This window comes from Oryzias latipes, chromosome 14 (genome assembly GCF_002234675.1).
Source record: "Oryzias latipes chromosome 14, ASM223467v1".
Lineage (NCBI taxonomy): Eukaryota > Metazoa > Chordata > Actinopteri > Beloniformes > Adrianichthyidae > Oryzias > Oryzias latipes.
The window spans coordinates 27,162,102-27,186,653 of record NC_019872.2 but is presented as its reverse complement, the minus strand read 5'-3'; the positions used below and the strand labels follow the sequence as shown (position 1 = coordinate 27,186,653).

Genomic DNA, 24,552 nt, shown 5'->3' with positions numbered 1-24,552 from the left:
AGAATCAGAGGTTTTACTACTAGGACCTGGTCCCGGTGACGTCAGTGCATCAGCTTTTCAGGGTCATTAGAGGCGCATTGAGTCGCGCTGTGAAAGATCTTATCTGGGCTCTCAAGCCTTCCACCACAATAAAGTGAAGGTTTGTGGAAAACCTGTTTTTGGGGCCCTCTAGTGGCCAAAAGGAGGAGTTGTTTCATAGGATTTCAATGCAGCTCAGAATTGATTTATTTTCAACAACTTTTAGTATTCTACTCTCTTTTTTATTAGAAAGGGAGAACAACAAAAAAAATGTAATTTCCAGCATTTTGTCCATTAATTTAGTTTTTGTAAAAAAAATAAAAATCTATTTAGTCATTTTAGAAAAAAGAAACTGAAGCCTTTTCAGTTTTGAAAATCAAGTCAAACATAAACTTACAACATATCTTTGTATTTAATATAAACATCAAAGTGTATGATTTTTTTTAGGTCAAAGTTCCCAAACAAATTTTTTTTTTTGCCACATTCTTTTTATTGAATTTTCAAAGTCATAAAAATACAGAAACACAATTTACAATTATAAATTTCACTTGAGTCAGCCATTACAAAAATTGCAACTTTATCAACAGTTTTTAGGTAATGCTTTCTCTTATTCACAGTCTTTTTTAACCCCCCCCCCCCCCCCGCGCCTCCCCACCTCAAGAACAAGAGTGCCTCTCCTTGGATATTGACAAAATGAAGAATATAACCTTAACACACTTAAAATTAAGAGAAGAAAAAATAATAAATAAAAATTAAAAAACAGAGGTCTGTGTACCATCCAAAATTAACAATCAACATTCTATTCCAGAGGATCCATATTCTTTACACAGTGTATGAAAGGTTGCCATATATTTTCAAATTCTTCTACTTTGTCTTTCAAAATATATGTAATTCTTTCTACAGGGACCCCTGACAGCATTTGTTGGAACCATTGGTTTATGCTTGGACTGTGAGTGTTTTTCCAGCGTTTAGCAATACACATTTTAGCATGAATCAAACTGAGATTTATAAATGCCCTCTCACCTTTGTTGTAGTGATGTATTTTAGGAAATATACCTAATAAGAAAAGCTTTGGCTCCAGTGGGATCTGTTTTAAAGTAATTTTCTCTATTGTGACTTTCACCTCTTCCCAAAAAGTTTGTATACATTTGCATTCCCAAGTACAGTGGAAGAATGTTCCTTTCATTTCCATACATTTGGAGCAAACATCTGGTATATTTCTGTTATATTTATTTAAATCCGCTGGTGTTACATATGTACGCATCAACCATTTGTATTGTGTTAATTTTAGTCCCAAACAAATTTTTGATTTTGTTTTTGTTTATAGGATTTTTTACTTGAGTTATTTTCTGCTTTTCATCATCTGAGCGGCGTGAGTTTGAAATAAAAACACGAGTTCATGTTCTGAGACTCCTAGGATTTCCAAACCTTGAACACCAATTGGGTATTCGAAAAAATGTTTTTCTACTTAAACTAAATAAAATAAATGTGCACACAATTTTAACGACTTAAGGTAAAGTAAATAGTGATTATAAATAAAAAGTTTTGACATGTATTTCTGATCTTTTTGGTGTTGAGAAAGCTTCAGTCAAATGCTAAAGTTAAGTTTGTTAAAAGTAAAAATCTGCATTATTTTTTATTTATTTTTACGATGATGCATTTCTTTTCAAAACAACCTTCTTAAAAAGTGTTGAACTCTGTAAAAGTTTATAACATTTTTTAATCTGACCCTATTTTTCCTTTTTTTTTCCAGAAAAGCACTGCAGAGGAACAGCTCTAAAATACATAAATATTTTTTATTGAAATATATGTATTTTATCTACATCAACTTTTACTATAACATAGTCCTGCATTTTGGAAGCAGATACATTTTTGTTTATCATATGTCAATAAAAGACTTGACAGGCAGCAGTTTTTCTTTTATTTAGGTAAAACCGGAAGTGTCTTATTTGATTCCGGCCCTGTTGACACTGGTGTGGAAAAGATGGCTGCTTCGGCGGCAACTGCGACTTCTTCCCCCGGTTTGTGTCCAAATTACGCCGTAATTTGCTCTTTTCTGGAGCGATACGGCGCATTGTTGGATTTGCCGGAGCTGACCTTTCCTCAGCTTGAGCGATACCTGCAGGACACGTCTACAGGTGAGGCAGAAAAACATGCAGCTGCTGCGGGGACGAAAAGATGACAATGCTAACGTGCTAGGGCTAATGCTAGCTGCTTGTGTGTTATTGTGTTATTCTTTTAACCTTCGTGTTTAAATTAATAGGATTTATTCACACCTTAGATTTTCCCTTTGAGGTGAAAAACACGTCTGCACACATTTAAAACCACACATTTAACCAAATCTCACCCAAATATTTGATGTTTTCTGTCACTTTTTAGCTTTTTCCAATTAAGCAGAATTTTTCAGCCTTTATCTGCTTCTCTCACAACAAAACTGCTGTTAAGTGTGCGGCGAAAACTCAGTTTGTGAGTCTTTTAACAGGATGAATCCACATGACAGTTTCCGTGGGTTCAGAGTAATTGTAGTTCACCACGTTAGTGCGCTAACTTGGCTTGAAATTAAGCACTTTATTTACTGTTTGGATAATTTACAAGGGACTGGTTAGCTCATTCTCAATAAACATCCGCTTCGGCAGTTACTGCATCCGGCCGAAGCTTTCAAAATAAAACGTTCGCAGAGTAGCGTCTGAACAAGGTGGTTTTCCCCCTTTATGTTTGAGTCTTCTGGTAAATGTTACCATGAACAACATTTAGTTTCTCCTGTTTTTTCCCCCCCTACTTTGTTTTTACTTGAAAATATGTAATTACAGTTAATACTCACATGAACCGGTTAAAACAGTTTGAACTCCAATAAGCTTGATTTAAGAACAGCAAACTGTTTCTGATTTAAAAACAGATTTACTTTAGGTTATTCTTTTTTGTGTCACTCTGCTTTAAATTTGGTTTACAGTTTTTTTAAATTGGGATAATTATTTATAACTGTGAAAACTGGAGGAATTTCAGTTTATTCCTGTGAATTCCAGGGCTCCAGACTGCGAGCAATTGGTCGCATTTTGCGACCAAAATTTGAGAGTGTGCGACTGAATTTTACATCCAGTCGCACATGTGCGAGCAGTAAATTTGCCTCCCCCACCCTACGTATTTTTTATACATTAAACGTGGAAGGGGCACCTCAATGATCAATGAAATAATCAATGAGACGCGAGCGCACACGCACGCAGGCAGACACACACACTCGCGCACATACTCATGAAACGCGAGGACGTACACTCTCGCGTGATACCTGTCTGTGAGGCGGCCACTGCGTGTGAGAAGAATAGGGAAAGCCACTGTGAGTGGCTAAAATGCGTGTAGGGGGAGGGGCCTAGAGATAATCGAGTGCGCGTTAACATCTGTGGGAAGGAAACTGAGACAAATATCACAACCTGATATGTGCGTCTGAGCTATGGGTAAGCGAACTATTGATTCGTTCTTCCGACCTGCAGCTAGTGTACCAGTGCCAGAGTGTACAGCAGGGGTCTCAAACTCGCGGCCCGCAGGCTATTTGCGGCCCCCAAGATGATATTTTGCGGTCCCCGCCTTAATATAAAGGTTTAATGTTACTGCAGCCCGCCAGTTTGTATGAATGACACTTTTTCATTGTCGTGCGCGGAGCTGACATAGCAACCAATCGCAGTGGGGTATATGACTCTTGGGGGCGGGACAATGACCGGGCTTGAAAGCAGGAAACCTGACAGCCCCCCTCCCCGGACCACATTAAGAAGTTCCTTACTTTCCTTTAAAACGTATTTATTCGCTCGTAATTTTCTAAATACATGCAGTCCGTGCTGAACTTTTCTTAGGTTTTGGTTACGGTTACGGCGGCGCATCAAAGCGTTTATGCCGTTACGGCAGCACACCGCTCCTGCGGGAGTCGGGTCAGCTGAGGAGAATAAATGTCCCACACCTACATGCGTGACAGCTAACGGGGCTTGAACATTAAACACGCTCGAGCAAAAACAACATTAGTTGTAGACACACTGAAAATACGTGGGGAAAATGCAACGATAGACGTGTTTGAGATGAACCGGCACCTCGCCTGGATCGTTGGGGAGACCAGGGGGGGGGGGGGGGCTGTGAGATGAAAGCGAATCTGCAGCAAGACTGAAAGAGAACAGGAAATTGGAGTCCTTAACATTCAATTTAGTTTTAATATTCTTCTCCCCCTTAGTGTGATTTGTGTTATTATATATTTTATGATTATTTTAATGTTTTGTGATGTATGTAGCCTTTTTTAATGAATTGGTATTTTAAATCATTTTAATTAATCACTCCACTACAAAAACCATCAGGTCACATGTCCCATAATGCATTGTTTTGTAGTCTGTAGGGCAGCTTTCAGTCAGTTCAGTACTAAATTTCCAGCTGTGTCCGGGTAAGTTTGCCCCTTGCTCCCACCCCTTTCTCGCATATTTTTGTGATGATTGACAGTTGATGTTGGAGCAAAAACAAAAATATATGTCTCACACCAGGTGATCTGCACAGCGTTGAGTTCACCTGGGTGATCTCAAACACGCTTATTGTGCATCTTGGCTGCACCTATTTGGTGTCACAAAGATACATTTCCATCAGTTTTCTTTACTTATTTGTACTGTCATGACAGCGATGCTGCTGTCAGTTTACCTTCTTGTTGCATCTTCAAAAGTGCAGAATAAAATGTGACACTGAATTTGAAACAGCACATTGTAATTTCTACATCTATTATTAAAGTATTTATTAGTAATACAGTGGAAATTAGTAGATTTGGTTAGCATGTTGATTTACGGTATGCGTCCCTAAATTTTCTGGTTGCGCCCCTAAAATTTTCAGTTAGGGGCCACTGTGCTCCTAGTGAAAAAAGTTAGTCTGGAGCCCTGAATTCATTTATTATTTATAGAAGTTGACCAAAAAAATGAAGGATCGGCTTGAAAATATACATTTTTATAGTCATTTACAGACTTAATTTTCTTTGTTTTATTTTATTGATGAGTTTGTCTCCTTAATTCGTAGAACGTTGTTTTTCTGCTTTATATTTGCTACTTTTATTATTTATCTTTTAGAAAAATAAATGGCTTTGTATTAATTTTTTTGTATTTTTATTAGAATGTAACTTTTTAAAATGTATTTTATCAGGGTTGATAACAACACTTAAGTACTGAATGAATAGATCTTGATTTTGCTTATAAAGGGCCTATATACTGTTCTTGAGCTTTTCAAAGTAAATTCTTTCCATAGAAATGATAACATTTCCGCCTTTCGCTCTGTGTGGGCGTCGCCCATTTCATGATGTCAGCCTAGAGTCGGCCTCAGCAGCGCGTCTGTGTTTCGGCCAAAAAAAACAACCAACATCTGAACTTTTACAAGGTGCATTTTGTGCATCTAAAATAAAAGCGTTCAGCCGATCACCCTTAGCTCCATGGAGAAAGTGGGCTTTTGCATTAGCCTAGGGGGCGGAGCTAGCAGACAGACTCTTCCTGGAAGGGGCGGTTCTCACTTTGTGATGTCACAATGTGAGGACCCACTTGTTTTGGTGGATTGGGAGGGACTGGTGCTTAGAGAGCAATTGATCAAATACCTCTTTGGAGTTGTTTATAGTGAGGAATTATCATTATAATACACTTAAAAGATCAAAGAAGTTGATTTTGCACGATACAAGCAAAGAGCAGTTTTTCCCCAAAAACTCTTTTTTTCAGAAATTAGTTTATGGATTTGGTGAAAACATTTTACATTTAGTAAAACAAACTGGTCTTAAGGTGAGGTAAGGTGAGAGGCCACCATGCAGGAATCCACGGTTCGATTCCCGGAGGGGAATAAACAATGGCACAATATCAATGCAATTAAGATCACCCAGTGAGGGTCCTCAGGCAAGACCCTTAACGCTGCTGCCTCCCGAGCACGGATCGGCTCGAGCTCACTGCTCCCCCAGGAGTCAAATGGGGGGAAGAATTTCCCCATTGTGGGATAAACAAAGTATCAAGTATTATTATTATTTTATTATTATATAAAGATTTTGTTTTTCACAGACAAAACTTTTTTCCAGCTTTTTTTCCCCCCTCCAGCACAATTAAGTAACAAACACAAGCAAACGACAAGCTGATCAGCAATTAGAATGAGCTGTTTTAGCAGTTTTTAGCAGGAAAAAAAAAGGAAAATCCGAGTTCTTAGTAAAATAGGCTCCGCCTCCTGCATTTCAAGCTGCAGAGACAGGCGGCGGCCGTCAAAGTACACCAAAACATCCCTCATTTAAATTTGTCTACAAAAAATAATCTTGACTATTAATCCAGATTCTCCTAAATTCTTACTGTTACTTTTTCTTTTACAATAAACCAGAATTGTGCGCTTTGTAGACGTTTTCTTGACTCCCCAGTTTGATGTTTTTGTCTTTTTAATTTCATGATATTTATATATATATTTCTTCTTTGGTTTAAATTTTTTGATATTTCTTGGACAGACGTGTCTGTTCATAAAGAAAGACGGAGTGATGGTCTGAGGCCTGTTTTCAGGGAAGTCGGTATTTGCTTTGACTGTCTTTCTGTTCTCAGTTCCAAAGCTGCTGGTTGATCTTCACGTGAAGCTGCTGAGGAAGATCGGTAAATCTGTGACCGCTGACAGATGGGAAAAGTACCTGGTCAAGGTAAACTTTACCTGTTCACACCTGAATCTGACCGATGTTTCTGAATTAACTGTAGAAAGTAGAAAATCTCCTCTGCATGTGGTGTGTGTGTGTGTGTGTGTGTGTGTGTGTGTGTGTGTGTGTGTGTGTGTGTGTGTGTGTGTGTGTGTGCGTGTGTGTGTGTGTGTGTGTGTGTGTGTGTGGGGGTGTGTGGGTGTGTGCGGGGGTGGGTGTGTGGGGGTGGGGGGGGGGGTCAGGAATAAATTATTGGAAAATATTTATTTTACAAAATGTTTTGAAATTCAAATAACAATACTTATACACACGAGTGTTAATATACGGTCAAAAAACGGATTTGGACGTCGCCACGACTCAAATGCTTTGATTTGATGTTTGAATTCTGTGCGATTGAATAAAAAATAGATGATTGTATTTTATTTTTAGATCTTAAAGTGAATTATAAGCTACATTAATGAATTTTAAATACGACTTGTGGTCTGAAAATGACAGTAATTTGATAAAATTCTCAAAGTATTTCTGTTTTGTCTGAAAAAACTGCAGATTTAAACAGAACACAGGTGGGACGGACTCGTCTGACTAATATAACGATGAATATGGATGCAGCAGCTTATGGTTTAGATGCAATTTTCCTTTTCTTTTTCTTTCTTTTACCTGAAAGAAGCATTTCTAAAGCCTTGACAGTTGTACTAATTTAGCCATGGTGTGTATTGGCAGGAATCTAGCGACATCATATGTGTCACGATATTAACACCGGCTGATTCTGGCCAGATCTTTGTGTTTTGGGCGGAGTAGAGCTGCTCAGAGAGGCTCAGTGGGCGGGGCTCCCAACTAGCGGTTTAAGCGGAAAACAAGACGCTGACGGACGCCCAGAAATAGTTAGATAAATATCGCCTTGATAGAATTTGGAGTCGATACAAAATATTGCAATATATTATCGTATCGACTTCCCTCTACCCCCCTAATATTTATACTTATATTTATGTGTTTATTCATATTTTTGGTTTAATTATTGTTAATACATCTTAACAGAATGGCCGCCTTAAATTTTATCGTGCTCATTTTATGATGTGCTCTATTCTATTGTGAGCTTAGTTACGGTAATTACGATATTAATATTAATAGTAATTATTGGGCCTGCACAATAAATCGCAAATTTATCGTTATCGCAATATCAAGCTGTGCAAATCGCAAAAGACGGCGAAAATTGCAATAAATGGTGACCTTAGATGGGCTAAAACAGTCTTATGGCTGCTTGAAGTATTTAACCAATCAAATAAATCCAGTTATGCATTTGACCAATCAGATAGACACCTTCATGTTGTTGACCAATCGGATGCAGCTCTTTTATGTCCGATGTTAGCCTCCTATGTCGACCAGGGTTGACTTTTTAAAAAAATATTAAACTGTTGCAGTGAAATGGAAATTATGTTTTGGGTTGTTTTGCTATTTGTTTCTGTATTGCAAAGTTATGTCGTCATCGCAATATTGATCATTAATATCGCATATCATGAGATTTTCACGTATCGTGTAACCCTAATTATTATTATTATTATGTCTATTATTAAATAATAACATCTGTCTGTTTATCCTGAGAAATTTCAAAAATGAAAAATAAACACTTTTTATTACAGCCCTAAAAATGAAGATTTCATAGAAAAAACCTTAAAAAACAAAAAACAATGAAACCCCTTTATTCTAGTTCTTAAACTGGTCAAAATGTTTCTTTAAGGTTCTGTCAATCAAAGAACAGCTTCAGGCTCTCCTGTCACTGTTCCAACCTGGCTGAAATAATCCGATGGTCTGGGTTTTTACCCGTCCGTCTCCTCTGCTTGTTGTGAAACCATCAGTGATCGTGAAAACCTGTTGCAGGTGTGTCAGGAGTTCAACATGACGTGGGCCTGGGAGCTGGAAGAGAAAGGCTACAAACAGATGCCCATGGAGAGCAAAACGGGAATACTGAAGGTGAGGAAAGGACTCCTGCTTCCTCTGAACGGCTCCCTGGGGGCTCTGCTGGGGGCTCTGCTGGGGTTCTGCTGGGGGCTCTGCTGGGGGTTCTGTTCAATCCACTTCAGCCTCAGAAAGACGTTTCACATGTTGGAATCTGGAACAAAACCATGTGGAACTGATTTAGTCATGTCATCTTTAAAATTCTTTATTTAAATTTCTAAATTGTTTCCATTGCAAAATGTTGTTGTGTGCAAACTTTTGTGTGATAAGTTGTTTTGTGTCTTTTCTTCAGTTATTGTGTGATAAGTTGTTTTGTGTCTTTTCTTCAGGTTTTGTGTGATAAGTTGTTTTGTGTTTTTTTCCAGTTTTTGTGTGAAAGCCAGTTTGACGAGAACGTGAAGTTCAAGACGGCCATCAACGACGAGGACCCGGATAAGATGCGCCTGCAGCCGATCGGCCGCGACAAAGACGGTCAGATGTACTGGTACCAACAAGATCAGGACAACAACGTCCGTCTTTACATCGAGGAGCAGGACGACCTGGACGGCGCCTCGTGGAAGTGCATCGTTAGGTAAACGGCGAGGAGAAACGTGGAGCACTTTGAAATCAAATGTTAATATTCTCCAAAAAGATCAGATTATGTGGTTTTCTTTCTCCTTGAGGTTTTTCCACGTATCTTCCGGGTTGAAGCAGTTAAACGTTTCTTTCTGTTTGTTTAAATACGTTTTCTTTTCTTCTCCTCAGAGATCGGAACGACTTGGCAGAAGTCGTCGCTTTGCTGAAGACACAAATCGACCCGGAGCTTTTTAAAAAGAAGGAGACTAAACTGGAGGGTGAGGAGGACAAAGACGCCGAGAACAAAGGTGAAGAACTCCCTGTAAAACAGAAAGTTACTAAATGCATCAGGGGCATTTGGGTGTTTTATCTTGGTCAAGCTCTTTGGTTTGGGTCGTTTTTCCGGCCTCGGTGTTCTGATCCACGATAGCCGTCTGTGTTTGGGCTCGACTCTTATGTGAACAAAAAAAATAGAATTTCTTTCACTTGCAGGTGAACTCTGGCGTGGTCAGGCAACAGTGTGATTGCAAACAGACTAAACCACGGTAACAAACGGGATCAAAGTTGCATTTATCAAACGCATAAAACAATAAATACAAATGGCTTTTTCTCAGGAATTTACTACAGTTCACATCTATGGATGCAGGAGAAGGATTCTAGTTTTAAATCACATGTTTGGAATCCAGACCGGGCGAAACACCCTAAAAACCACTGACTGTAGCTGGACTGAGTGACCCCTCCCCCCTGGCTTTCCAAACAGGAAGTTCCTGCTGGTTTTAAGAAGTCAAAATCCTGTAGACGTCTATAGAGAAATAAAAGGCTAGTAGATTTATTAATCCACATGTTAGATCTGATAAATTATTTAACGTTTTCTTGATAATCCTCAATTTTTTTCATTTTTTTTCCTGTGGTAATAGTTATTCAATTATAAACTGACCACTCAGATGTCTCAATTAAAAGTAGGCGGAGCCTGCAGGCCCCCACGTACAACGATCTGACAGATTTTGTGTAGCCTGCTTTCAAGTGGTAGGGGGTGTGGCCTTCCAACTAGCTCAGTCCCGATTGGCGAGAGTGGTTTCCTTAGAAACGCAGAGTCAGACTGACTTGGACTGCTTACTGATGATGTCTGGTTACACACAGGGTGGCGCCCGTATGACAAAAAAATGGCGACTGAATTGACTTAATTTGGTTGAAGCTGCTTTGGTTTGGCAATGAGTCATGAATGATGTCAGAGTGAAAAGAAGCCACCATTTACCACAATTCTTTCTAAATTTTATACTTTTTTTTTTTAAACTTTAGGAGTTTTATTTTATTTTTTATTTTTTTTCCAGTGCTTTGTTTTGTATTTTGAACTTTAATCCTGGAGAACCTATAAACCCCGAATTTGGTCATTTTCCTAAATGTATTTATTTATTTACTTAAGCTGTCCTTAATTTCTGCAACCGAAAATTAACAAAAAAGACCTTTTAAGTAATTTCAAAATAATTGTAAAAGCCTAGAAGAAAATAGTTCTTGGGTTTTCCAGAGTTAAAAGCTTCTGTACTTAAATGATTAAACCAGTGGTTCTCAAACTGTGGGGCGAGTCACCTGCTGGGAAGTGGGTGGGGGGTGTGTGTGTGTGTGTGGGGGGGGGGGTGTTTGGACATCGGACTTTTTTTCGTGGCGGGACATAAAAAAATTGCGCTTCTGGACCACATATCCGGCGGTCTTACATGAACCTAATCCTAAGCCTGACGTCACCAAAGCCGTAGTTCTTGTTGTTCATCCATTAAAGGCAGCAGCAGCTGCTGGTTTGAGCTCTGCTGAGGAGGATCAGTCCATTAAAATCACGTCAGGATGAGGTTCACAGCACAGACACTCCCTGAACTCTGCTGGGTGTGGAGCCACTGCCACTTTGAAAACAAAGAACAGAGCGAGGCTCCATATTGAGCAGGACTTGAGAGTTGCAGTAACAAACCTGCAACCTGGTTTTGAAAAGATGAGTAGCACAAAGCAGACACATGGCAGCCATTAACACAACTTTGTGTTTCTTTTTGGACAAAATATATTAAAATACTGATCCTTTATTTAATCTTTCTCCTCTCTAGCAGCAGGAAAGTTGAAGATTTTGACAAAGTTGAACATATTGGGCTTATTTTGTCACAGTTTTTCCGCTGTGGGGGGGCATTTTTCTTCCTCCAAAGAGGGTAAAAAGAGAAAAGGTTTGAGAACCACTGGACTAAGCAGTTTTCTATGAACATGTTTGATGACTAATGATAGAAAACTTTGCTCTTTCCCTTTTTAAGTCATATTTTGGTTCCACATAATTTTGAATTTAAATTCACATCTGTTTCCACTTTTTCCTAATTTTGTCCTCAAAGTAAAAAAAAAAAAAACCTGATGTTTTCATCATTACGAGTTACATTTACTCGATTACATTTACTTGAGTGGCTTGTTGTATAAATGGTTCTTCTAAGAGCAGCTTTGCTGCACACTGCATCTTACCGTTTGGTGAGTAGAACCTTTAATGTGACATTTATACTATTTATTGTGGGAATTTACAAATAAATCAGCGCATAATTGCATGAAAATGTAATAAATAGTTCAGGGCTGACTGAACAACCAGAACATTTTAATCATCTCTAAAACTCCTCTGTTTTCTTTAAAGTGACAGTGATCATTTTTATTCATTTAACATTTAATTTTCTTAGAGAAAAAGAGATTAGATTTTCACTTAAAGGAAAAAACTATTGAGTACTGGTGTTAGCGAACATGCGGCAAAACTGTTCTTTTTAGACGAGTTGGGAAAAGAATGTCCAAACTTGTTCCCTTAAATTTAGTTTCATGTTCTGCAGATGATGCAAGAAAGACTGAAGATACGTCAGATGAAGAACACGAAGACTCAAAGAAAGGCGTCTGTCCGATTTCTTCAAAGTCGAAAAGCGACGAAGAAGCAGCAACACAGAAAGATGAGCTGAAGCCTGAAGGTGCTGAGGTCAAATCTTCCTTAAACGGCGTCGTAGAAAGCAAAGCCGAGTCGGACGTCTCCTCAGAGAACGTCAGCATGGAAGCGCAGACCATCAAACAAGAGTCCGCGGACGTGTGGGACGTTAAATCGAACTCAACTGAGACGCCGCCGACATACGAAACGACATCCGTAAAGACGGAAAAAGCAGAAGAGCTGAAGAAGAGCAGTTCAGAGGAGATCCAGCAGGCGCTGAAGAACGAGGCCAAAATCCCCCTGAAGAAACGCGGGATGAAGTTCAGCGAAGACTTGGAGAGGAACGGTTCCATCGGGGTTCAAACCCCAACCGTTTGCAACCAGAAGGAAGTCTCCAAGGAGGTTTCCCCAGAAACCCCGGAGAAGTTTCAGAGACTGAGCGACCACGTTAATGGCGAAGTCGAGCCGTCGCTGCATAAAGCTGCTGCTGGTGAGGAGATGGGGAACAAAGAAGCCGCGAATGAAAACGTTCCTCCGGCTGCAGAGGAGGACGGCGCAAAAAGCCGAAAGGTCGAGGCGAACACTGCAGAGGCGGAACAGGAAGTGGCATCACACCAAGAAGACACGAGGACAACGCACAGCGTTCAAGAAGAGACGAAAGCCGAAAACAGAGAAGGTCCAGAGTCGCCTTTGGCACCACTGGGTGAGACTCGTCCGTGTAAAGAGACAAACAGTCCAGGAAACGACATCAACCGGGAACCAAAAATGGACCAATCCTGTGAGAGCAGAACTCCACCTCTGAAAAAAACATCTGAAACCGAATCAAACGACTTGAAATTAAGTCACGGCGTCACTTCCAAAGAAACAGAATCAAAGATCCCACAGGAGAATGTGGAAACAGAACCAGAGTCTGAGCCTCCACAAAGCCAAACGGAAAAGGACACGAAAGGAACGCAGCGAGCTCAGGCTGGCGAAGAAACTTCTGCCGAACAAAAGAGGCCGGAAGGCAACGACGAATCAGACAAAACTGAGGGAAAAACCGACAAATCTGAACCCAGTGAGTCCAGCGACGGCATCACAGACACTCCAGGCGCAGAAAAGTCCAGAACTAGTGTTGACTGTGACAACGGTACGACGCCCGACGCTGCAAAGGCCGGTGACTGTCCGCCAGAAGAAGCATCCGCCGTTAAAGACGACCTCAGAAAGCTCCAGGAGGACGTAAAGACGCAGACAGAATCCGGTCAAGAGGAGAAGAAGGAAACTCCTGAGGAGGAGGAGAAACCGTCTGGCCCTGCAGAGGCCACGAAGGTCACCGACAAAAAGACAGAACCACCAAAGGAGCAGGCGGCGCCTGAACTTAAAGTCGCCCCCGCAGAGCGTCCACCATCAGAAGGTAGGGGGGAGGTTCCCGGTGAAGGAGACGCGGGGAGTAAGGAACTTTCACCTGACCGAGTCACAGAGTCTGATGGACTCCAAAAAAAGGAGGAACCAGAAGAGGAGGAACGAAGAAAAACACCAACGAAGGAGGAGTGTGAGGTCCAAACCAGGAGCAAAGACGCTGAGACAGAATCCTTAGACGACAAAAGCTCCAAAGAACCGGCCACCGTCGAGCAAAGGGGGGAGGTGGCCAATGGAGAGGAAGCTCCGCCTCCGCGGAAAAGAAAGCCAGCCCACCGGAGGAAAGCCGAGCTCCAGAGGGAGCAGCGCCTGGCCGACTCGGAGTCGGACTCGAACACTGGGATGTGTCTGCGAAGGTCGCCGAGGATCTCCAGACCCACGAGCAAGGCAGTGGAGATTCAAGACAAGAAGTCCGAAAAGGTGCCGGTTTGTGCGGCGCAAAAGGACGATAAAGAAAAAGAGGAAGAGGAGGGGGAGGAGGAGGAAGAGGAAGAGGTCAAAACTGTTGAGAGGAAACCTAAAGAGAAAAGAGCTGAGCAGGAGGGTCAGCACAAATCCAAGGTAAGACCAAAAAAACGCCCCAACACACCAGACAGCCCCCCCCCCCTAACCAAAGCCCTCATGTCTTCTTTTAGGGGAGGAGGAGGCGGCGGGTGCGCTGGAGCAACACCAGATCCCGCCGGAGAAAGAAAACCTCCGAGGATGAAGAAGAAAACAGCGATGGGGAGTCCTCCGACGAGGAGGAGGAGAGCGAGGATGAGGACGATAGCGATGAAGACTACAAGGTTCAGCTGAACAGAAAGAGGCGAAACCGAAACCGTGAAAGGCGGAGCTCAGACTCCTCCACGTCTTCGGACGACGACCTACCTCCCAACGACGACCCCTGCAAACACTGCGGTCTTCCAAACCATCCGGAGCTGGTGAGTCCCGACCTCTGAACCGGCGAAGCACTGAATGCAACTTCCGGGTTGAAGCACGTTAAAGAAACACAAGTACCTGAAACCAAGTTTATGGCAGCTAATGCAAACAACGAAGGTGTAAAAACCTATGTTACTGGTTCATCTTAAAAAAAAAAAATAAAAAACATCCAAGGGGCAGAACATAAGTAAATATTTCAGCTTTAAATGTTTACTGCTGCTTTTTGAAGTAAAGATGTTATTTCTAGAATGGTTGCCGTGGTGAAGGAGGATAAACGAGCGTCTCCCAATCTCTCTTCCAGATCTTACTATGCGACTCGTGCGACAGCGGCTACCACACAGCCTGCCTCAGACCGCCGCTCATGATCATCCCCGACGGGGAGTGGTTCTGCCCCCCCTGCCAGCACGTAGGTGTTCAAATGGCAAACCATTCGCAGGTGATCTGCGACGAAAACTATGACCGCTCTAACTTCTTCTGCAGAAGCAGCTCTGCGACAAACTCGAGGAGCAGCTCCTAAACCTCGACGCCGCTTTGAAGAAGAAAGAACGAGCAGAGAGGAGGTAAAGCCCCGCCCCTTTTAGAAAAAAGACCTTTCTGAACTTAAACTGTAAATGTAAAAACTTTTAGGTTTAGGTCAGGAACAATAAGCTTTTTGTTCCTTTTATTTCAGTTTTGTTCCGTGTTATTCACATTTTTTTTGCAGTTTTCAGAAAATGTGTTTTTTTGCCTCAGTGATCTCATAAAAGTCCATTTCGATGCTCTCTCTTGAAGGAAAGAGCGTCTGATTTACGTGGGAATCAGTCTGGAGAACATCATCACGCCGTCTGTGAGTCCACACGGAGCATGTGTCGCTGCACGATGACAAACCCGTTCGTTTTCTAAGGTTCGAAACATTTCCAGACTCTGAATTCGTCGCAGGTGGAAGAAGAAAAGCCGGAAATAGTCATAAAGGAGAAGAAGGAGAAGCGCAGCAAAGGCTGGGGTCGGAGGTCGACCAGGGCGAAGAAGACCATCAGCTACAGGTCTGTGTGACGGCGTTTCAACTCTAAATGCGGTTGAGATTCTGACGCAGGAGCGGAGGTGTCGTTCTTAAGTCGACTTTCGGGAATCTGGATTTTCAGTAAGGAACCAAAGTTCGGGATTTTACCGACATCCCATAGGCTAATATTGAGAAGTACACGTTAGCCAAACCTGTAACAACATTTAAAAAAACTACATTTTTACCAAAATCCTTGTCAGTTTTACACACTGTTCATTCCCAGTCAGGTTGCTATAGATGGTCTGCTCGTTTTTAGAAAGTGTTGGGGGCCGATTATGAACAGAAACTTAAATGTGGGCTGCATTTGGCCCCCGGACCGGACTTTGGACGTGCGTGCTCTAAACTGTCGGTGTACAGTCGCCTTCAGAGGATTTCAGACTCTAAATCTCTGAACTTTAGACTGAATCGGGACAGCAGGTCATCAAAACGGGTCACAGAGAGACAGAAGTACCGCTGAAAGCGTCCGTCATTCAGACGCAGCTCCTGCGGTCGGCGGTGAAGCTCGCCGAAGCGGGAGAATCTCTGAATGATGTCATGAACTCAGACATAGAGACGGGATTATCGACGTTTTTGTAGAACTTTCCAGAATCAGTAAAACTGACGTCTCAACATCATCCGTGTCTTCGCTGTAAATGAGACATGCAGTCAATGCTCCCACTTAGCAATCAAGCTAAAACCTCTGACTGTAGCTCCTCCCACTCGCATCAGGAGCGTCATGGTCGAGGTCGATCCATCTTTCTCCTTCTTGCTGTTTGACCGATTTTGTCTGAAAATGTTCGTGTCTGTCTGAAGTGAGGAGTTTTACCGTCTTAACATCATTAGTGTAAAAATAAAGACGACTACTCCACAGATTTCGTCTCTCAAGGTTATTTTTAGAACTCGTGATAAATGACGGAACACCTCATAGCAAATGTCTGCTCTGACACAGGACGTTATGGTACAGACAGGCCCGCTGATGCCTTTAGGGTCATTAAGGACGTTTTCTCTCCTTCTGATCCCATCCTGAGCTGAAAGTTTCTTGGTTTTCGTTCATTTTTTTTTGTCCTGCAGGTTTGATGAATTTGACGAGGCGATCGAAGAGGCCATTGAGGAAGACATCAAAGAGGCCGAAGGTGGAGGTAAAATCAGCTCCAATTCTTCAAAAACCAACACATTAGAAAAGAATTTAGGGCATTTTTTTCTTAAGCAAACAAAAACTTTCTTTTTTCATTTTGTATTGTTAAAAATTGTTCATGTAATATTTGTATTTTATTAAACAAATAGTTTGTCTTTGAGTTTTTTGTTGCTGTGAAATCACGGGCCGTCTGATGAAGACGACGTTCTCCGTTCAGGAGCGGGTCGGGGGAAAGACATGGCCAACATCACGGGTCACAGAGGAAAAGACATTTCCACCATCCTCCAAGCAGAGGAGGGCAAAGAGAACGGCCGGCCGCCCCGGCCCAGCGCCGGCCAGCGCAGGAAGAAGCGCCGGCGACTCAACGACCTGGACAGCGACAGCACGGTGGACGAGGAGGAAAGCGAGGACGAGTTCTGCCTCAGCGAAAGGTGATCCTTCAGAACCGGACGCAAACCCGGACGCAAACGTTTGCCCTGAACCCTGGTTCCTTCCGTCTGTTCGCATTCAGCTCCGAAGAAGAGTTCGTGGTGTCGGAAAACGAGTCGGAAGCAGAGACGGATCCGGGCTCCAACAACAGCGACTTCGGCAGCAACAGCAGCAGGAGGCTACACTCCTCATCGCGGAGCAGGAAGCTGGAGCCACAGAGGCGGAGCTCCAGGAAGAGGCGCAGACCCCGGGGGTACTCAGACGACGAGGAAGAGGAGACGGACGAGGAGGAGGAAGATGAAATCGGTAAATAAAGCGGTTTGTTCGGGAATTTTTCATGGTTTGACTTGAAATCTTCAGAAAAGTGTTGGAGATATTCAGGTTTAGAAAAGTCCTCTACTTAGAGCTCATTTGCATTGCTGGTAGTCAGGAGGTTAACATACAGATGGCGTCTGCTGCCCTCTGCTGTTTGACATGTGAACAGCAGACCATCACACTCCCATCATCTTTTCATCTATTCTCAAAGCGTTCCCGGTGGTCTTTTAATTAGAATTATGGTTTTGTTTGGCAATATCATCATTGGGTCTTTTTCTAGGACGTAGTTTCTGCAGAGCGGCAGTGAGTTGAGGGCAGGACTTGTTGGTGCAGAGCAACCCCGCCCCTCTTTTCCTTCTCATTGCTGTGAGCTCTCCGGAGGTTTCCAGATTCCAGATCAGACGAGGAAAACAAAGACGTTCGTGGATCTATTTGTGGATGGAGCAGAGCTTGTATTTTTCACGCTCTCCTTTTTTAAATGCCTTTTTTTCCGCCTTCTTCTGTCTCTCAACAATTTGAATTAAAAAAAAAACCTCAAGAATTTGAGCCTAATTTTCTTTGTAGACGTCGTCTATCTGAAAAATGTCACCAAAAGACGTTAAAAACACCATTTTCATCGGCGTGGGTCGATACCATTTTCATAAAAAGAACTGAACATTGTCTTTCTTTGAAGGATCAATAAATCAGGTTTGTCAGAAAATTACTTTTTTTGAATGTTTTTTTAAGGTTTTGTTTTAAAATTGTCAACGTGCTCGAGCTGTGATCATTAAGCCGCTTCGAGTTTTATTTAATGTAATCGTGATTTAAAGCCTTCCTAGAAATTATGCTTATTTTTGCTAATAACTCCTATAGAAAACAATATTTGACGGTTAATATTTGGGTTTCTCGTCCCCCCCCCCTAATAAGCTCGTCATAAACGACCAGATTCTCTCGGAGCTGTAAACCCCGTCGCCCTTGTTGTGTGCAGTGACTGAGGCCTCCAGCGAGTACAGCGACAGCGACCTGGACATGAGTCGGCGGCGGTCCCGGCGGAGCCTGAAGAAGCAGGTGAACTACTGTGAGACGTCTGAGTCCGAGGGCTCTCAGGCAGGAACCAACCGGCCCAAAATGAAACCCAGACGGCGCCAGGACAGCTCCAGCAGCTCCAGTGAAGGTTAGATTTCAGTGTTTGATGAATATTCAGAAATAATAGGATTAAAGTTTTTAGTGCCACATTTAGATTAAAGCGCACATAAAAAGTCATTTTATGTAATTACATTTTCTCTGTTTTATTACAGCAGACTGAAACATTATCATGTTTTTCTGTTAAATAAATATTTACAGTATACATTTAACTCCACAGATGAAGTTTGTTTGTTTTTTTTAAAATTATTAATTTTTAATATTAATTACCGTATATCGTCCAATAGTGGCCGATCTCTAGTAAACGCCGGGTGTTTTAGTTTTTGTGCTGTGGCATACGCCAAAGAACATTCTGGTGAGGAATCTGGACCACGTTTAGGACTGGATCCTGTGCCAAAACTGTTTGTCAGTTAGCAGGGCTCCAGACTAACTTTTTTCACTAGGAGCACAGTGGCCCCTAACTGAAAATTTTAGGGGCACAACCAGAAAATTTAGGGGCGCATACCGTAAATCAACATTCTAACAAAATCTATTAATTTCCACTGTATTACTAATAAATACTTTAATAATAGATGCAGAAATTACGATGTGCTGTTTCAAATTCAGTGTCACATTTTATTCTGCATTTTTGAAGATGCAACAAGAAGGTAAACTGACAGCAGCATCGCTGTCATGACAGTACAAATAAGTAAAGAAAACGGATGGAAATGTATCTTTGTGACACCAAATAGGTGCAGCCAAGATGCACAACAAGCGTGTTTGAGATCACCCAGGTGAACTCAACGCTGCGCAGATCACCTGGTGTGTGACATATATTTTTGTTTTTGCTCCAACATTAACTGTCAATCATCACAAAAATATCGCGAGAAAGGGGTGGGAGCAAGGGGCAAACCTACCCGGACACAGCTGGAAATTTAGTACTGAACTGACTGAAAGCTGCCCTACAGACTACAAAACAATGCATTATGGGACATGTGTCCTGATGGTTTTTGTAGTGGAGTGATTAATTAAAATGATTTAAAATACCAATTCATTAAAAAAGGCTACATACATTACAAAATATTAAAATAATCATAAAATATATAATAACACAGATCATACTAAGGGGGAGAGGAATATTAAAACTAAATTGAATGTTAAGGACTCCAATTTCCTGTTCTCTTTCAGTCTTGCTGCAGATTCGCTTTCATCTCACAGCCCCCCCCCCCCCCCCCCCCCCCCCCCCCCGGTCTCCCCAACGATCCAGGCGAGGTGCCGGTTCATCTCAAACACGTCTATCGTTGCATTTTCCCCAAGTATTTTCAGTGTGTCTACAACTAATGTTGTTTTTGCTCGAGCGTGTTTAAAGTTCAAGCCCCGTTAGCTGTCACGCATGTAGGTGTGGGACATTTATTCTCTTCAGCTGCCCCGACTCCCGCGGGACGGGAGCGGTGTGCTGCCGTAACCCGTATGATGCGCCGCCGTAACCGTAACCAAAACCTAAACCTTCCTCCGGGTCTGTGCGGCCCAGAGAAAAGTTCAGCACGGACTGCATGTATTTAGAAAATTACGAGCAAATAAATACGTTCTAAAGGAAAGTAAGGAACTCCTTAATGTGGTCCGGGGAAGGGGGCTGTCAGGTTTCCTGCTTGCAAAACCCTGTCATTGTCACGCCCCCAAGAGTCATATACCCCACTGTGATTGGTTGGTCAGCCCTAGGCCCCTCCCCCTACACGCATTTTAGCCACTCACAGTGACTTATTCTTCTCACACGCAGTGGCCGCCTCACACACAGGCATCACGCGAGAGTGTACGTGCTCGCGTTTCATGAGTATGTGCGCGAGTGTGTGTGTCTGCCTGCGTGCGTGTGCGCTCGCGTCTCATTGATTATTTCATTGATCATTGACGTGCCCCTTCCACGTTTAATGTATAAAAAAATACGAAGGGTGGGGGAGGCAAATTTACTGCTCGCACATGTGCGACTGGATGTAAAATTTAGTCGCACACTCTCAAATTTTGGTCGCAAAATGCGACCAATTGCTCGCAGTCTGGAGCCCTGGTTAGTGCTTTTTGGAATTAGAAATTCATAATTTTATTCAATAGAGTTCCACTTTTGCTCAGATTACATCATGAAAATGTTTTTACAACCAAAGATGAAAAACCAACAACAAAGAAATCAATCTTTGGATTTTCTGTCTTCTCCTCCATCAAACTAAGACTCTGTTGCCCCCATCGACTGTATCTGAGACCTGGACTGAATGGCCCCTCCCCCTTGGCATTCCAAACAGGAAGTTGTTCTATTTGGTCATTCTATTGGTCAGAATAACCATTCTTACTCTCATATCTTTTTTTTTAAACGTGTTCTTGATGATCCTCATTTTTTCATGATACTTTTATGTCTTGCAAGTTATAAACTGACCAATCAGATGCCTCAGTAAAAGTAGGTGGAGCCTGCTGGCCCCAACGTCCAACCTGTTTGACAGTAGGGGTGTGGCCTCCCAACCAGCTGCTCCAGAGCTGCTGGTTGTTTTCTCATTTTTTTGCTTTTTCATTTTTCAAAAATCATGAAGCTTCGTTGACTTTTGAGATCAAATTAAACGGAGTCTTTTCAGCACCACAGACAGCGACTTCCTCATCATGTGTCCCACTGAAGGCAGAGAATAATAAACTTTATTCAGTCTATGATAAATAAATTCAGAAAAACATTTTTAAAAAAAAAAAGGTTTGCTTTAATGTTAGCTGTGAAAAGGAATGACAAGAAGGTTTCCTCTGACGGTTTCTGTTTTCCGTGTCCAGCGAGTTTTGGAGACTCTGAAGATGAAACGAGGGATCACAGGGTGAAGAGGAGGGCGGAGTCCTCAGATGAAGATTCCAGGCAGCGGCGCAGACGTCTTGCGCTGAAACGGCGGCGAGCATCTGAGGATGACGACTCGGATAGCGACTCTGACGACTCCTCAGAAGAGGACCGTCCCGTTCGTAAACGAGTGAACCGCATCGACTCGGACGACGAGGAGGAGGAAGAGGAGGTGAAGCCGGCGGAGAGGAAGGCCGCAGAGGAGGCCTCAAAGGGAACAGAGGACTGCAGTTCGGAGCTGCAGCCCGCAAACGGACAGAGTAAGGGGCGGAGCCACGACGGCGTCATCAGGCGACCCTCCCCCGCCACGCCAGGCCTCGCTCAGCCAGACCCGCCCAAAACCACCGGCTCCACCGCAGCAGCGGCAGCCGCTCCAAACGGTCCGGCGAACGCGGACTTGGCCTCGCAGGAGGATGACGAGGACGACCTGCTGGGGGTCACGGACCTGGTAGACTACGTCTGCAATAACGAAGACTTGTAAAATCAAACTTTCCTTTTTTCTGTGCTGTTGTGCTTTTATATTACGTAACTTTATTATCTCGCCCACCAACACTTCCGCGCCGCTGTTTGGCTCAATGCGTCGAAAGGTCAACTGCAGCCTTCATGCAGTTCTGCTGCCAAACCAGCCAGAACCAGAACTTCTTTGATCATTCCACAACTTTAGGTTCTGTAAAGAGGAGATTTCAACCTACTTACATTAAACAACAAAAAAATGACGTGACGCCAACCAAATCTGTGGGTTTTTTGCAGGTTTACATCAATCAAAGTCGCTGAAAAGAGTTTTTTTTTTTTTAAAGTATTAAAAGCCAAATTAGCCACGCCCCCTTTTAATTATGTGTAATTCAACAAACCAAACATTTTGGTAAATGAAAATCATGACACTTCCGGTTTTATAAGCTAACTTGTCAGCAGGGGGCGCCGCTGCTCCCGCTTTTCCTGCATGTTTGGGTTCCGTCCTCCACCCATCCTCACATGTAAACGGGTGGAGCCTTTGAGAATGTACATACGTGTGACCAACCTGCGTCTGTTTCCACTTTTTTACCTGATTCCTAGAGTAGCTTTTGTATATTGTATACATGTAAAATGTTTTGAAAAAACGTTCGCTGACATCAGCGCCAGTGTTAAACTTTTAGCTTTTTTTTTTTTCTTAAGGTGGGGATCTCCTCATCTTCCCAAATAGACTAGCATCTAATTTACATTCGTATTTCCTTTTTTTAATGTATTTTTTGTATATCTAAATCTTTATTTGTTGTCTATTGGAAGAAAAATGTAAAGTGTCGTATTTTTAATGTACATTTTTGTTGGTGTGGGGTGCAGAAACCTCGTTTTTAACTATAAAATTAGCTTTTTTTTCTGTTCAAATGTCCACAACTCTACCCCGGAACATGAATAATGAAGCGGGACAAAATGGACAGAAAAAGGAAAATAATGGACTTCCATGGTGAACCCATTCTGTGTATATATATATCTGTATTTTTGTTCTGTAATATATATATAGAAGCATTTTGTAATCAAAAAGTATATTGGGCAATTCTTTGGATTGCATGAGTTTCTAATTTTGTTTTTTTGTAGAGATGCTGGAACAGCTTTTATAACAAAAACGCTAGCATGTTCAGAATTCTCCTTTGAAATGTGTTGGTGCTGAAGAACGGGTGGAGGAGACGACCTCCTGCTTCTCCACCCAAACGGCCAGGTGCTGCCCGGTCTCTCCAGGTGAGCGCGGACCGCCGCACTAAAAGGGAAGAAGAGACGGTTCGGCGCTTCAGAGGCGTGTTTGTAATATATGGTGTAAATTCCTCCAGCATGGTCTCCACAGAGGAGAAGAAACCGCTCTATTTATCAGACGGCCAATAGAAAGACTGAATCTGTCGCTGCTTCCACAGCGCAGACTCTATGTTCAGCCTGAGTGTCATAGAGGTGTGGGTCAGAGGTCGTCTGTGTTGGGGGTTCTTGAGGAGAACCTGCAGCACGTTCCACTCTGGAAATGGTGACGAGGCACGACTGATGGTTTCATGTTTACCTCATGGTACATTTGTTCGCCGTCTTTAGGTCATAGTCGATCGTCTGTCTGTTTTGTCTGCTTCGTATGTTTTGGTTCATTTTACTGTCATTTCTTATGGATCTGATCTTATACATTTGTCATAATAAAATGGGCTGTAAGCCAGATGATGTTCACTTCAGTTTTTAACAAACCCCTTCAGTCAAGTGGAGCCATAATACTCCCAGCAAGTAAGGGAATATCGTTTACATGAGCGCATCTCCGTCCTGGTCGGAATTTTTATGAACTACATCAAAGTTCCCTTTGATATTACCAAGTATGAATGAGAAGAAACCCTTTCTTCATTAGTTTGATATTCATTACTCCCCAAAATCAAGAGAATAATGAAGATAGCCCCGGCTAGCGATCATTGATCGTGTCAATAGGGGCTATTTCCCACCATTTGCTGGAATGAAATGTCGTTGCTCGACAGTAATCAAGTAGATAATGGTGTTCAGGTCAGGGGTCATTGCTGACAGTTCTGGCGCCATGTGGTGGAGCGTTATCCGTGAACAGAGGGTTGGGGGTGTGCTTGTGAATTCTGAGGAGGATGATGGGTCCGTGGGAAGAATGTGCAGTGACTGGACCATCTACAAGAACCAAAGTGGTGCAGCTGTGTCTGTCCGAACTGTTGCACCTTCTCCACCAAAGCCAACCCTGGGGACCATGTTGACTTCACCGCGTCGCTCACTTTACCTTCTCCAGGGACGCTGACCACCATTATTTCCGTGGTGGGTGACCCGACGCTCATGGACGGTAAACCATTGCTGCATTGTCCAGGTCACATGGTCTTGTGCCCACTGCACCGCAGTGTCTGGGTGTCAGTGGCGCCACCTGCAACGGTCGCCTGGCATTCAAGTCAAAGCGGTGGAGTCGGTTGTGAATGGTTAGCCTAGTCCCCCACCGAGGACTCACAACTGGTAAATGGGCCTGTAGCTGTGTAGCATTTGCTAAACCATGTCTCATGCAGAGGTATGACAAGCAAAAGATACAATAAAGCACCAGGAAAAAGGCCATTAACAACAGTGTTTTGGCCACTGAAGATGCAGGTTTTTTTGTACGTTAGCACGAAAATTACAGCCGTGAAAAGCGCAATTACATTGCCTACAAAACTATGCAGCAAAACCATCTGAATGGTGTTTTACTTTTAAAATATGTGTTAAAAAACTGTGTCCTGTATGATGGCAAAAACGTTGTTGTTTATGGCATTTTTTGTGGTGACTTTTGATATCTTTGGCTTGCCATACCTAGGTT

The 24,552-nt window shown here is 42.6% G+C and overlaps 1 protein-coding gene across 2 annotated transcripts; it reads left to right on the top strand.

The window, feature by feature from the left end:
- Positions 1 to 1,973: 1,973 nt before the first annotated feature.
- On the top strand, positions 1,974 to 23,426 carry rsf1 (remodeling and spacing factor 1). Of its 2 annotated transcripts, none has more exons than XM_023962385.1 (16): positions 1,974 to 2,156; positions 6,579 to 6,670; positions 8,540 to 8,632; positions 8,983 to 9,188; positions 9,362 to 9,480; positions 12,007 to 14,051; positions 14,126 to 14,410; positions 14,710 to 14,814; positions 14,889 to 14,968; positions 15,180 to 15,234; positions 15,327 to 15,430; positions 16,498 to 16,565; positions 16,779 to 16,992; positions 17,073 to 17,296; positions 18,273 to 18,458; positions 21,203 to 23,426. In XM_023962385.1, the coding sequence occupies exons 1-16, from the start codon at positions 2,003 to 2,005 to the stop codon at positions 21,739 to 21,741; spliced, it is 4,569 nt and encodes a 1,522-aa protein (XP_023818153.1). In that variant the 5' UTR covers positions 1,974 to 2,002; the 3' UTR covers positions 21,742 to 23,426. The 2 variants fall into 2 exon arrangements, with proteins under 2 accessions (XP_023818153.1, XP_023818152.1); XM_023962384.1 differs by having other exon boundaries at positions 15,309 to 15,430.
- Positions 23,427 to 24,552: the final 1,126 nt, after the last annotated feature.

Coding starts and splice junctions, on each gene's coding strand:
- rsf1 (XM_023962384.1), top strand. CDS start 2,003: ATGGCTGCTTCGGCGGCAACTGCGACTTCTTCCCCCGGTTTGTGTCCA. Junction 14,411..14,709: donor TTCCAAACCATCCGGAGCTG/GTGAGTCCCGAC, acceptor TCTCTCTTCCAG/ATCTTACTATGCGACTCGTG. Junction 16,993..17,072: donor GAGTTCTGCCTCAGCGAAAG/GTGATCCTTCAG, acceptor GTTCGCATTCAG/CTCCGAAGAAGAGTTCGTGG.